At 36.5% G+C, this 12,410-nt stretch overlaps 1 protein-coding gene across 2 annotated transcripts; it reads right to left on the bottom strand.

The window, feature by feature from the left end:
• Positions 1–2,714: 2,714 nt before the first annotated feature.
• Positions 2,715–10,746, bottom strand: LOC103705309 (adenylyl-sulfate kinase 3-like). Of its 2 annotated transcripts, XM_008788972.6 has the most exons (7): positions 10,013–10,746; positions 9,071–9,211; positions 5,708–5,857; positions 5,327–5,445; positions 5,150–5,234; positions 4,932–4,978; positions 2,715–3,280 (listed from the first exon to the last, which is right to left on the bottom strand). In XM_008788972.6, exons 1-7 carry the CDS (start codon positions 10,224–10,226, stop codon positions 3,182–3,184), a joined length of 855 nt encoding a protein of 284 aa, XP_008787194.4. In that variant the 5' UTR covers positions 10,227–10,746; the 3' UTR covers positions 2,715–3,181. The 2 variants fall into 2 exon arrangements, with proteins under 2 accessions (XP_008787194.4, XP_038973060.3); XM_039117132.3 differs by lacking the exon at positions 5,708–5,857.
• Between the last annotated feature and the right edge of the window lie 1,664 nt (positions 10,747–12,410).

The raw sequence follows: 12,410 nt of genomic DNA, 5'->3' as shown, positions 1-12,410 counted from the left end.
ATCAACTAAGCTAAATGTGCAATCGATAGGAAGTGGGGCGCACTAGTTTAATAAAGTTCAAATATGATGCTTCTACAAGAAAATTATTCATTGTCATTATAATAATATTTAAGGATCCAAAAAATAAATTTTCTATAAAAAAATTAGACATAGCATTTGCACAAAGAAAAGAGAAATCTAAAGTTTCACAAACCAACAATAACCCATCCAAAATCCTATCTCATGTTGTCCAGCATTGCACTGAAAATTTATGCCTTATAGTTCTACTAGATTTTCTTATGGCTACTGCAGTGTGAGTTACTTCAATTAGCATACAGTTTAATTCACTTACTATATAAATATGCAAGTTGATCTTTAAGATTTCAGCAATGGGAGTACCTTCCACCAAAATTTTCACTGGCCATTATAAAAGTCTTGATGAATCGCCACTATGCTAATATGGTTAAAACTGATAATCAACAATATGAAAGTAGTAATATTATTGAAGTCATGATTGCAGCTATTTCCGAATATAAATAACCAATAATGGTTAGCAACCTGAAAGTAGCAATTTTATTTTCGATTGTACTATATTGGCAAAATGAAATCATACCCTCTCTACTAGTTTGTTTTAAACTAATTCTAGCTTTCGTGTGTTAGTAAAGTCCCCCATCTATAAGTGACTTTGATGAGCATAGAACTAATTTTGGCTTCCTTGAATTGGTGATTGATACATGTGTTAGCAAACTTGGATAGCTATAAAACTAATTTCAGCTTTTATGAGCAAGAGAGCATCTCATGTGTTAGCAAACTCTAGTGCACAAGGAACTAATTTTGGGTTCCATTACTTCGGTGACTACTACTTGTCCTAGCAAAATCTAATGACTATCAAACTAATTTTGGCTTTCATAGTTAAAAGCGTGCAAATAAAGTCCAAAATTATCAATTAATTAGTGTGAAACTAACTCTAGCTTTCATGCATTGGGGAGCATCACTAATATTAGCAAATTTTGGTAAGTGCTAAACAAATTTTGGTTGTGATGATCTGATGATTCCTACTTGTCTTTACAATTATCTAATGCACATAAAATAGATTTGGATTTCAAATCAACTTTATTATCTATTTTAGCTTTTCTTTTGTATAAAAAAGGACTAGGTCATTCTCAAATAAACTTTATTATTGGTTTTAACTTTTATGAGTTGTTAAGTGCCACTTGTATAACTAACCTATGATGATCCAACAAATTTTAGCTTTCTTGATGTCATAACCATAACTCGTCCTAGCAAGCAATTATCGCCAACAAAATTGTTTTATCTTTCATAGCTAATTGACTACTAGTTGTTAATGCAATGTGCATAAAGACAAATAGCTAAAATGTTCCACGGTTGTGCACTTTTCTAGACCGCAACTCCCACTAACCTATTATAACTTGGCATTCCATTCCACTACCTTTCTATTGCAAGCCCTATTGCTAAACTTATATAAAAACCAAAACCATAACACCCCTACCACACTTGTTACTGTTCCACCCGTCATTACTCTATCCAACCACAAAGAGGTGAATTGCTTCCCAGAGCCCACCCTCTTCCAATTCAAAGCACCACCATCCTCCAACTCTGCCATCCCTATAATCAACCTCCAAGGCCTTAATGACCCATTGGCTAAAGCTGACATCATAGAAGCTATAGAAAATGCTTATGTCGATTGGGGCCTTTTCCTTATTGTCAACCATGGCATCATAGATGCTCGAAGCTGCCAAGGCTTTCTTCACCCTCCCATTGAAAGAGAAAATAAAGTATATGGCAAAGGATTGCACAACCCTCGTGAACTACACTGTGTAGCCTGACCATAGCCGTCCAGAAGTTCTTCGCCACCAAGGCCGCCCCACCAATGATGAGATCATCCACCTCTAGCGCTCGGAACCCCCCAACTATAGGGATGCAGGCAAAGCATTCTTGGAGGCAACCTGGCAACTGGCTATAAGGTTGGAAAGGGTATTTTTGAAAAGTTAGGTAGAAACAAAGAGCAGGTAGAATGTATGATAAGAGAAGGGTTCCATTACATTTTATGCAACTATTACCCATCATGCCCCCAGCTCCACCTGGCACTTTTAATGGTTCCCCACACAGATCAATTCCTCATCGTAGTCCTCATGGGTAATAATGTTGATGGTCCACAACTAACGTATGAGGGTAAGTGGATCACCATTCCACATGTACCTGCCACCCTAGTGATATTCCTAGGTAAGTCAATAGAGAGGGCAAGTGAAGGGAGGTATAAGGCTGTATCAAGAACTATAAATATAATAAAAAAATTTAAAAAAATTTTAATGAGATTATGAAATCAGAAACATGAAATCAGCTGACGTCTTTTCAATAAAAGAGATTTGAAATATAAGACCTCAGGCTCAGAGTGAAACTTTGTATCAAGAATTCCCACCAAATATAAATGATTTCAAAAGCTCGGAATTGAAAGAATTAGCCGAAAATTTAAAAAATTTGTGTACTCCTTTCCTTCCACAATTTTGACCAAATCACTGCTGCCAATATATCCCAAGACCTTTTCTCTTTGGAATTAATCTTTTGACTCTCCATAAACCTCAGAATGAAGAGAGGGGCACGAGCATGAACCCTCCCTTTGATCCATATTCAAGAATACTCCCAAAGCTGTTTAGAATAAGAACAGTGGAATAAATGAAAGCCAATCTCTTCAGCATTATAATAAAGAGCACACGAAGGTAAAGGCCATGATCTCTTATTGAGACTCCCAGTTCTAAGGAAGCGAGCCACAAGAAAACCTTGATCTTCTCATGAATGCACATCCAAAACAAAACAGAATGACAAAGCAATCTAGTGTACATTATAGTACATAGCAATTCTGACAAAGCATTGCCTGAAGAAATTGAACTACATATACGACTCTTATACGCTGAGACACGGGGCAGGGACCCACAAACACAAAGTAATATGCTAAAGTCTGCAAGCTGCAAACTGATTTGACGAGCTAATGGGGCACATGATTACATCTGAAGAAATGCACATATTGTTACAAGACAACTGCAGGCAGGTTGGCGGTTATTATTGGAGTCTACAATGCGGATGTCAAATAATACAACTTATACAGTTGTTTCCACGGTTATATCTGCAGAGCCGAAAACAGCTTTGAATGGGTCCACGAGTTGTGGACAAAAAGCAATTACCCTTATGCCTGCAGGAAGCCATTATTGTTGAGGTATGATATCACTTGGTCGGCCATGGCTACTGGAGAAGGGCACTCCCCAGCTTTTGCTTCTATTACTATCTGAAAGAAGGGCACTATAACTTCAGTGCTACCTACATCAATAGACAAGCTATACTGGTGCAATAAAGGCAAATATAAGCATCACACTAATAAGAAAGTGGACGGGGGATATTTAAGACATGCATCTGGAAAGATATTTTACACTCCAACTAGTGTAGGGAACATCCTATGTACATGAGAGGACACATAGATGGCCATAATAAATGCACCTCCATTTTGTCTGGTGGAAAGCATGGATTTCTGCAATCCCCCCATAGTGTTGTAGGTTTTTTCTATTACATAATTTGATAAACAGACCCATCTTTGGCCGGTTCTCTCCTTTACCAGCAACAATGAACCTAGAGGAATCGTCTCAAATCCCAGCGGGATGTCCTGTGGGAAACTAGCATGCGGTACCGTCTTGAGTTTCGGGACCAGACTGTTACGTCATTTTTCCAACATCCCGATCCGCAAATCTTGGGATATCCTTTGTCCCATGTGTCAGGATAGGCCAGGATGGCAGTATCTCCCATTCCATGGGCAAACCGGAACAGCCCCGACCCACAGGATTTAAAACCTTGCCTAGAGGGTGCATTGATTATACCTATTGAGTGTGTGGAGGGAGAAGTGTAGCCAGTCGCCCATGCCAAGAAAATTATGTTACACTTGATAAACCAAAATGGATAACTGATTGTTCTGGATATGCAGCGAATACCAGAGGGATCTAATCATGGACTTATATTTTCAAAGGACAAAAAAGAAGAATGGCTGGAGCAGTAGAATGAAAAAAAAAAGCGCACACATGTAAATGACTAGCAATGAAATGAAATACAAATACTTGATGTTGATGCAGTAAGGGAAGGTTCATTAATTTGTTACCATCTTCAGGTTGAAGATACTAATGCCTGCAGATCCATCTTAAGAAGTCTATGGACAAGCCACCATGTAAAACTCTTCATGTGTGTGTGACTACAAGTAAACTTTCTAATATATACTTCATTAGCTATCCTTTCCAAAGTTACTTTAGGAAATTACTAATGTGCATTATTTTAAAGAAATTGTTAATCATATTTAGATGTTAAAGATAAATGTTGGTGATCAGTTGTTTGTGCTAATCAAATATGCTAGCCGAGTCCTTACAAAATAACTTATGGGGCATTAACAATTAAAAACCACTGTTCAATTAAGTTTGCTAATATTGATTATCTGATGATTTCATTAATGTCCATTTAAATTTAAGACTCAATAGTTCACATGGTTTCGTTATATGCACAAAACATCCCAAATCCCAAAAGTATCTTGTCTTTGATCATTGATCTATTTCAAATTGTAGCAACATGATCAACCACCAACTACCAATTATACTTCAATGTCTCCAGACTATCATAATAAATATATTTCTCCTTGGCAATTAATTTATTAACCCAATGCTGAATTTTCTGTATGCATGGCAGAGGGAAAATTTCTTAAGCAATGATGCTGCAAAGAGCTGAAATTCTTTATCTTGAATTCTATTTGTTAGATACCATTGTCTTGGCACTAATGGAACCAAACTCCTTGTAGACCTTGAGGAATTCAGATGTTTCCAATAATGAGTCCGTGTAAGTTATGCATATATATAATGTTGAAAGAAAATTTTCCTTGCAAATCATAAAAGCTCATCATGACTCACCTCACAGTCCAAGGGTGGCTCATAAGGATCATCTATTCCAGTAAAACCTGCAGTTTCACAAAATAAACTTCAAACACTGATGCAAATCAGGCAAATAGGCTGTTTCTTTGAAGCCATGCTTGCTATGTTTCCATAACAAAATAAAAGGCAATATACAACTTATCAAGAATCACTTACAAGACCCCAGATCAATAACCTAATCAATTTCTGATGTGTACCTTTGATCTTTCCTGCGCGTGCAAGTTTGTACAAGCCTTTTGGATCCCTTGCTTCACAAACTTCTAGTGGAATATTCATGAATACCTGAATAACTTTTACTTTTTCATAAATCATTTATGCTAGCAGGAATAATCAATAATTTGGATGTTTAATAATGTTATAACAGAAGCATTTACCTCAATAAATGTAGAATCTGGCAGTAGAGCACGGCAAGCATCACGATCTCTTCTGTATGGAGATATCAAGCTAGCTATGCATATAACACCAGCATCTGCAAAGAGCTTTGCTAATTCCCCTATAAAAGATTGTGGGGGAACTTAGAAATGATTGTACAAAAATAATATTTCTGCATTAATTTCCCAAAGTGCACTGCTCACTTAGAAAGCACACCAAGTATTTAAGAAACACAACTAGAGAAGAGATCCTAGAAATAGATCACAAACATGGGTCTCTAAGAGCAACTGGCTAAAAACTTAAATTTCCAATACATTTATTAACAAGAAACTCTTTATGTTTGTACCAAGAAAAAACATACAAACATTTCCAAAAACACTTACCAACTCTGCGTATATTTTCTGCACGGTCTTCTGCTTTGAAACTAAGATCTCGATTTAGTCCATGTCTAATATTGTCACCATCAAGGACATATGTCAGGTACTCTCTGCTGTACAACTCACGACTCAGTGCACATGCCAATGTGCTTTTGCCTAAAGCATGGATGCATAATTAAATATAAGAGAAATTGGAAAAAGGATTTTTTTTCCTTTGTCAGCTTAATTACAACATACATTTCCAATTGCAAAAAATAAGCAGAAATGACCAAAGACAATCAATGACTCTGCAGGTAGTGGCTACAAAGACACCCATTGACAGAAACTTGATCAAGAAAATTGGATCAACTAGGAATCACCATTATATGTCCTTCCAGATATGATCCAATAAGCAAACATCTAACTTACAAAACTAATCATTATTTTGCAAAAAAAAAAAAAAAAGAAAGAAAGAGTTCTTGAAAAACTAATTGTGATTAAGCTAGAGTTTTTGTCTAAAACCACATCCCAGTGCAAAATATCACAGACATTTAAAAAATGTTTGTGGTATCCTGAAACTCTTGATTACATATCAATGGCCTCTTTGATCCCACCTACAACTCCCTTTTTTTGCCTCCTCTTGCAGCTGAATCAAAGGTCTTAAGATATATTTCCTACACATTTACAGAATCATGAAGATAGGGTAGCAAGGAATTTAAGCACCCCTTGTATGTCACATATATCTGACCAGAAGAAGAGTTCACATAAAGAAACAAAGGACAAGAGTCAATCATGTTTCACAAATCAATATAACCATTCCTACCATAACTAATGATGGAAAAACACCATTTCTCTTATTGTGTGGGTCCTTCAAATCTCTTTCAAAGTATTCCCGGCTATCAGACCAACCTTTAACATTAGAAGCCCATTAGAACCAATTTTTGAATAATTTTGTCTAGTTCAATGAGAATTCCTAAAGTGGATCCCATTAATTCAGACAAGACTTGATAGTTATACTATAGTCATCTTTAAGCAATGCACAACCAATTGAACTTGAAACATCTGACAGAAACAGTACTAGCATGGTAGTATTGAAGGTTAGTAGGGTACACTCAGATTTTGCTAGTGTAAGCAAAAGCACATAGTATGTTCTAGATCAAGGGTAATGCAGGATCTTCATTAATACTACATGCTTAAAGGGGGAGCTATACATGTGATTTGGTGGGAGAGAAAATCCAAAATTTTTCAAGTCACAGCTAAACTCAGGATAATATGGATGTTGCTAGTGAATAGTAAAATGTGAAAGAATCTGATAGCATTGTAGCTAGCAGGATAAGAATTAAGGAATGACTGAAGTAAAGTTTCTGATAATGTCATGCCCTCATAGATATTAAGTTTAATCACTTTCTTTAGACATAAGCAACAGCAATTCTATGTTGTTACACTTTTCCAGTTTCATCCTGATCTGCTTTCAGTGATGCTCACTCTCATTAAAATGTATCTAAGATTCTAAAGTGTACTCACAATACTCTATTACCATGTTAAATAATAAAAGGTTCATTTTTGCCAAGTACACAATGCTAAAGAAAAATTGATATGAAACAGAACTCCAGAATATTTGATATTGAGGTTTCTCTGCTCTGTGTCCAGCATATGAAGGAGCATATTATGTACATACTTTTGAACAGATATGAATTAACTTTACAGGGTGTGAGAAAACCATTAAAAGAAAGAACAGAATTGGTTATCCATCTTTTATTCAATAAAAAAAGAGAAGTAGGGAAAAGCATTTTCCATCAAAAATATATAATTATGACCTTCTTATCTAAGGATAATCATTCAACAAATTATCTCATTTATAGAAGTGCTACTCGAATTTAGTTAGAAAATGGATTTTCTTTAAAAAACGAAAAGTAAAAAGTCTTTCTTCAAACAACGTATCAACCTTTGGAGAAGTTTTGATAAAACTACTTTCTGATAGCTGGACTGTAAAACAAGTTAGGAAAACCTTTATTTTTGAGGTCAAACATCCATAAATATCAAATTAGTATTAGCCACTCTTACTCGTATATAGCATACAAATTAGTAGGATGCAATTCAGTTGATACATGGTGGACACATGAAAGAACTGTTAGTGCTTGGTAGATCAAACTATTTGATCATTTTTTACTTAGATTAGATTTCAATAGTGGTGTCATTTGTTGATAATTTGTGCTTGAAGATGTTAGCATTGTCTGAAAATTGCCTTATACCGATGTTCATGAACAATTGGAGTATTTCTGAGGGTTTATGGAATGTGAAACTTAGGGGGCAAAAAGGATTTTAGGATATGAGGTCTCTTAACTAGACAAGCTAACAAATCTAAAATTAGAATATAGTTAGGAGTAGTAAACATATCTTAATTGTTCCAAATTCTTTCTTTCTGGTGGAAAAGTGTTTAAAATTCACAGGATTATGTGTCTTCTCATGCTTTAATTTGCTGCTACTCGACATAACACAGAGCAACAGTATTCTGTCCCGGGCATGAAAAGCATATGCACAATATGAAGTACTCCAAACCTTGTAATAAAAGTAATTCAGTCTTATAGTAAATCAAGTCAAAAAGATCAACATCACCATCCTCATATCTGGTGCAGTAGCTGTTCTTGCTGAATGGTTTGTACTCTCATGCACAAATAATTGGTATAAACACAGCATTACTCTTATAAGATAAGTTCAATAAAGAATTGTCTGACCATCAAGAAAGTAAAGAAGCATGGCATGTCTATAGTTTATCTGTGTTGACTTTTTTCCTCCTATTTCATCAGTTGTTTTTTTAACTCATTATCAGGTAGAAATGACAATAACAGACATGAACCCTGACAGGAGCAATTTTTGCATAAACATGTAAAATAGATGGTAAAAAATGTAGTAAATAGTTTCACATTTGAGGACTGAAACTCAATATCACCAAGCAAACAACTTTATCTGACATGAATATGATTGAAAAACCAACAATTAATGCCATTAAAAAACACTATGTAACACATATGGTGCTAACAAGAGAGTCATCAATCTGAGCCATCTACTTCACAAGAATAAGAACTGGATCTAACTCCAATTTTCAAACAAGCAGCATACCAAATTACAGTACGGCCTAGGTTAGGTAGCCCAATGGAATCCTAGAGAGGGTAAACCATGAAAGAGCTGATTTAAAAGATTTGAATAATTACATGTAATATAATGGATACAAAAAAAAATATTATTAAAAAAATACATGTAAGAAATTGAGATTTAAGGTGCATCATAGCCAGAGACAAGATGCACAGAAACAAGAAGACAGCAATAGTGCAAATTTAGCTCGAGCTCATCAACAAATCAAGAGGTAACTAGAAACTTTTGTCAACAAACCTGAACCGCTGAGACCTGTGATCCATATGACACATCCCTTCTGCTTGAGCAACTTCTGCCTTTCGAGCTTCCCAACTAGACATTCATGCCATACAATGTTTGTCGAATTCCCAACAGTGGACATCACAAGATTCCTTTTCCCTTGATCCATCAAGAACAAAAAGCTTGAAGTTCAATGTGAAAATACAAACTCGTCAAAAATGACCATGAAAAGTGGTCAAGATTCTAAAAATATTCAAACTCCTTTACTTCCTGTCATGATTTAGTTCACATAATTGACTACAAACTACACCAGTAGTCATTCTCTTAATCTTTATCTTTTCTGCTGTCTCGTACTTGCAAACCTCTAGACTACTTGGCCTGCATCCCCATCTGCCCTAATAAATTATTTGGTTCGGTGAAAGATACCAGAGCAAGTATAATGGAAAAGTATCAAAAGAAAGACATCTTTAAACCCTTTTGATTACCATCCCCTGTGTCGAGGCCCCACCAACCCATAAATATTGTCCCAATTCCTTGCATGAGGCAAAAAGAGCCATCAAGAGCCCCCCAGACCAGCCAAAGAGTTTTTGGCCACATCCACACAGCCCTCAAAGCTCGAACAGCATCCCCCCAAGAATTCAAGCCAATTCAAATAAAAAAAATTGACAAATTTAACCAAATGCACAGTAATTCTACCAATCCACTCATAATCACAAACAAAATGAAAGAGACTGGAAGCTGACACAAATTTCAGAAACCGCTAACGATTATTGAAGGACGAAACATCAAGAACCAATCTTTCATCATTCCCAGCCCAATTGAAACGTAAAACTCCGCGAAACTTAACTAAACGCAGCACTATTTCTAACAAACCAGCACTCAAAAATCACAAACTGGAGATTTTAATGAAAAAGTTCGCAAACTATTGACAATTCTTGGAGGGAAAAGTGGACAAGATACCTGAGACAGAACCATTGGAGGCTTCGGCGGAGGCGATCTCGACGGTCTCTTTGCCCACGGCGAGGATCGGGGGTAGGGGGAGGGGGCATGGTCGGGCGGCGACCAACCCCATGCTCCGCCGCCACGGGCCGACGATGTCCACGGGAGCGGAGAGCCCCGGTCCGGTCGTTGGAGGCGGCGGCCGTAGGACGGCCGGAATGGCGAGGGAGGGCATCTCCTCACCGGTCGCCGGCAAGCGCGGGAGGACAAGGCGGCGCCTTCGCCGCGGTCTGCGGCGGCTATAAATGGGAGCCTAGGCGGAGCGCATTATGCGGCTTTCCTTCCGATTTTTATGAGTATTTCTTTATCTTGGTTTAGATTGGGTTTTGCTTTTAAAAACAAATTGACGAACTAATAGGAGACGATGACACGAATCCAACGCAATGGCCTGGGAGAACGGCAAATGGCGGGAGAGCCATTTATGGAGAGAGCAACGGCTACGTGGTGGCGTTGGGTGGTGAGTCCAGAATGGGGGAGAGAGTGGGAGTAGCGATGGAGTGCAGTGGTAGATGTGACGTGTGGCTGTTTTTTTTTATACATAAGAGCACATTGCATAGAAAATTTCAGAAAAAAATGGATGTGGTTTTTTTTTTTTTTTTTTCAGGGGAGGGGGGAAGATCCAGCTATGATTCCTGGGACGGGAGGAAGATATTATAATATTTGATATCTAATAGAGGATAAACACTAAATGTTATGATCCCACAAAGACAGCACTAGTGAATGTATAGTGATGGGTGTAGGTGAGGATGGTGTGGGGTGCATCAGTCGGCCAAGCCCACACCATTAAAGTTTCTTTGTTTCTTGGCATCCGTCGATGGGCAATGCCGAGTTAATTTAGATATTTGGCATGTTTAGGGTTCATTTGGTTTGCGAAAAAAGAAGAAAGAAAAATGTGGTCAACGAAAAAGTAAAGAGATACCTTTTATTTGATTGAAATTTTCAAAAAAAAAAGATGGAAAAGTTGGATTTTTATGGAAATATGATTTCCACGTTTCATGAAAAAGTCTTTCCAATAATAAAAATGAAAAAGTTATTTTTTCATAAACCGGAAATCGAAACATTTTTATTTTTTTCGAAAAAGGCCCTTTAGCTATTCTTATTTGATTCAACGCATTAAAGACATAATTTTTATTAAGAGTATAATAGGAATTACACATAACTTTCCTAAAAAAAAGGATAGTCAACCAAACATAAGCCCTTTAAAATCTATCACTTTTTCATGGTCAACCAAACATGCCAAAAGTATTTCCTTAGGCATCCTCTTTTCAGAAATCAATTTTTCATGAATCATATTTTTTTGAGAAAAAAAATGCTTTTCGCGAACCAAACGAACTCTTAGACTTTTTTTGATACAAGCTCAAAATTATTGTCTGCAACTTATCTTGAGAATGGCATAAAAAGAAGTAGAATTTGATGGGCCCTCATCACTGTGTTGGTGGGTTAGCTTTTCTATTTAGTTTTGTATTTGTAACACTTTGGAGAAGATAACGGAAGAAAGAAAATGTGGTTAAGGTACCTCAGGAGGACACATGACATCCTGTCCGGAAGGCCCACAAGTGCGCATTTTTCACTATATACTTTTTGGAAGAAGACAGTTTTTCAAGGTTTTTCTTATAAACTTTGTCCTTATATCATTTTTGTTTTCTTCGGAGGTGGAGGTGGGGATGGATTCAATTTGTCATCATATCAATGAAAGGGAATCGATGTCGTTTTAAGAGAAAAAAAACCGGAGTAAGAAGCAGCTTAAAAGCTGCCGTCGGTGGCAGCTTTGTGTAATACCCAAGAGCATGGTTGTAGCATAACTTTGTTTCAATTGCACATCTCTCTCTATATTAGTTTGCACATTAACCTTACGTGCACTATGTACATAATGTGATGGTAACATTTTGCCATGCATGTAAGAAAAATTGCACACTTTTATAGAGCGCTTTGAGCAGTTGCAAAAATAAGTCTAGCCATCCAATTAAAATAGGAGGGCAAAAAGTATATTTATTTCAGTGTATAAATTAATATGATTTATTTCAGAGTTCCATATGTTTGTTGTACACATTAACCTTCGTGAACGACATCTACAGTTCAATTGATGTTTTGCAATTTGGCAAGTTTCTATTTGCAATATTTGAAAACTTGTATGACACCAAAATTAAAAGGAGCAAAATCGGGCATAATTGAATATCTGTGAAAACATGGAGATCATCTATGAAGGTTAGCATACAAAGTTGGGATGTAAAAATTCAAAATAATTGTTACTAATTTATGTAATATAATATATAATTGTGTAATTTCAGTTTCAGTTGCATATCTAACCTTCTTTTATTGGCTAACAATTGCTATAAAAATACTCAATTTTTATATAAGT

This window comes from Phoenix dactylifera, chromosome 7 (assembly GCF_051530095.1).
Source record: "Phoenix dactylifera cultivar Ajwa chromosome 7, Ajwa_hap1_PhDact_Kaust_v1.1, whole genome shotgun sequence".
Classification (NCBI taxonomy): Eukaryota; Viridiplantae; Streptophyta; class Magnoliopsida; order Arecales; family Arecaceae; genus Phoenix; species Phoenix dactylifera.
The sequence above is the reverse complement of the archived record's forward strand: the minus strand, read 5'-3'. Positions and strand labels throughout refer to the sequence as shown.

Coding starts and splice junctions, on each gene's coding strand:
- LOC103705309 (XM_008788972.6), bottom strand. CDS start 10,226: ATGCCCTCCCTCGCCATTCCGGCCGTCCTACGGCCGCCGCCTCCAACG. Junction 9,212..10,012: donor CTCCAATGGTTCTGTCTCAG/GTATCTTGTCCA, acceptor TGATGGATCAAG/GGAAAAGGAATCTTGTGATG. Junction 5,446..5,707: donor AGAAAATATACGCAGAGTTG/GTAAGTGTTTTT, acceptor AATCTTTTATAG/GGGAATTAGCAAAGCTCTTT.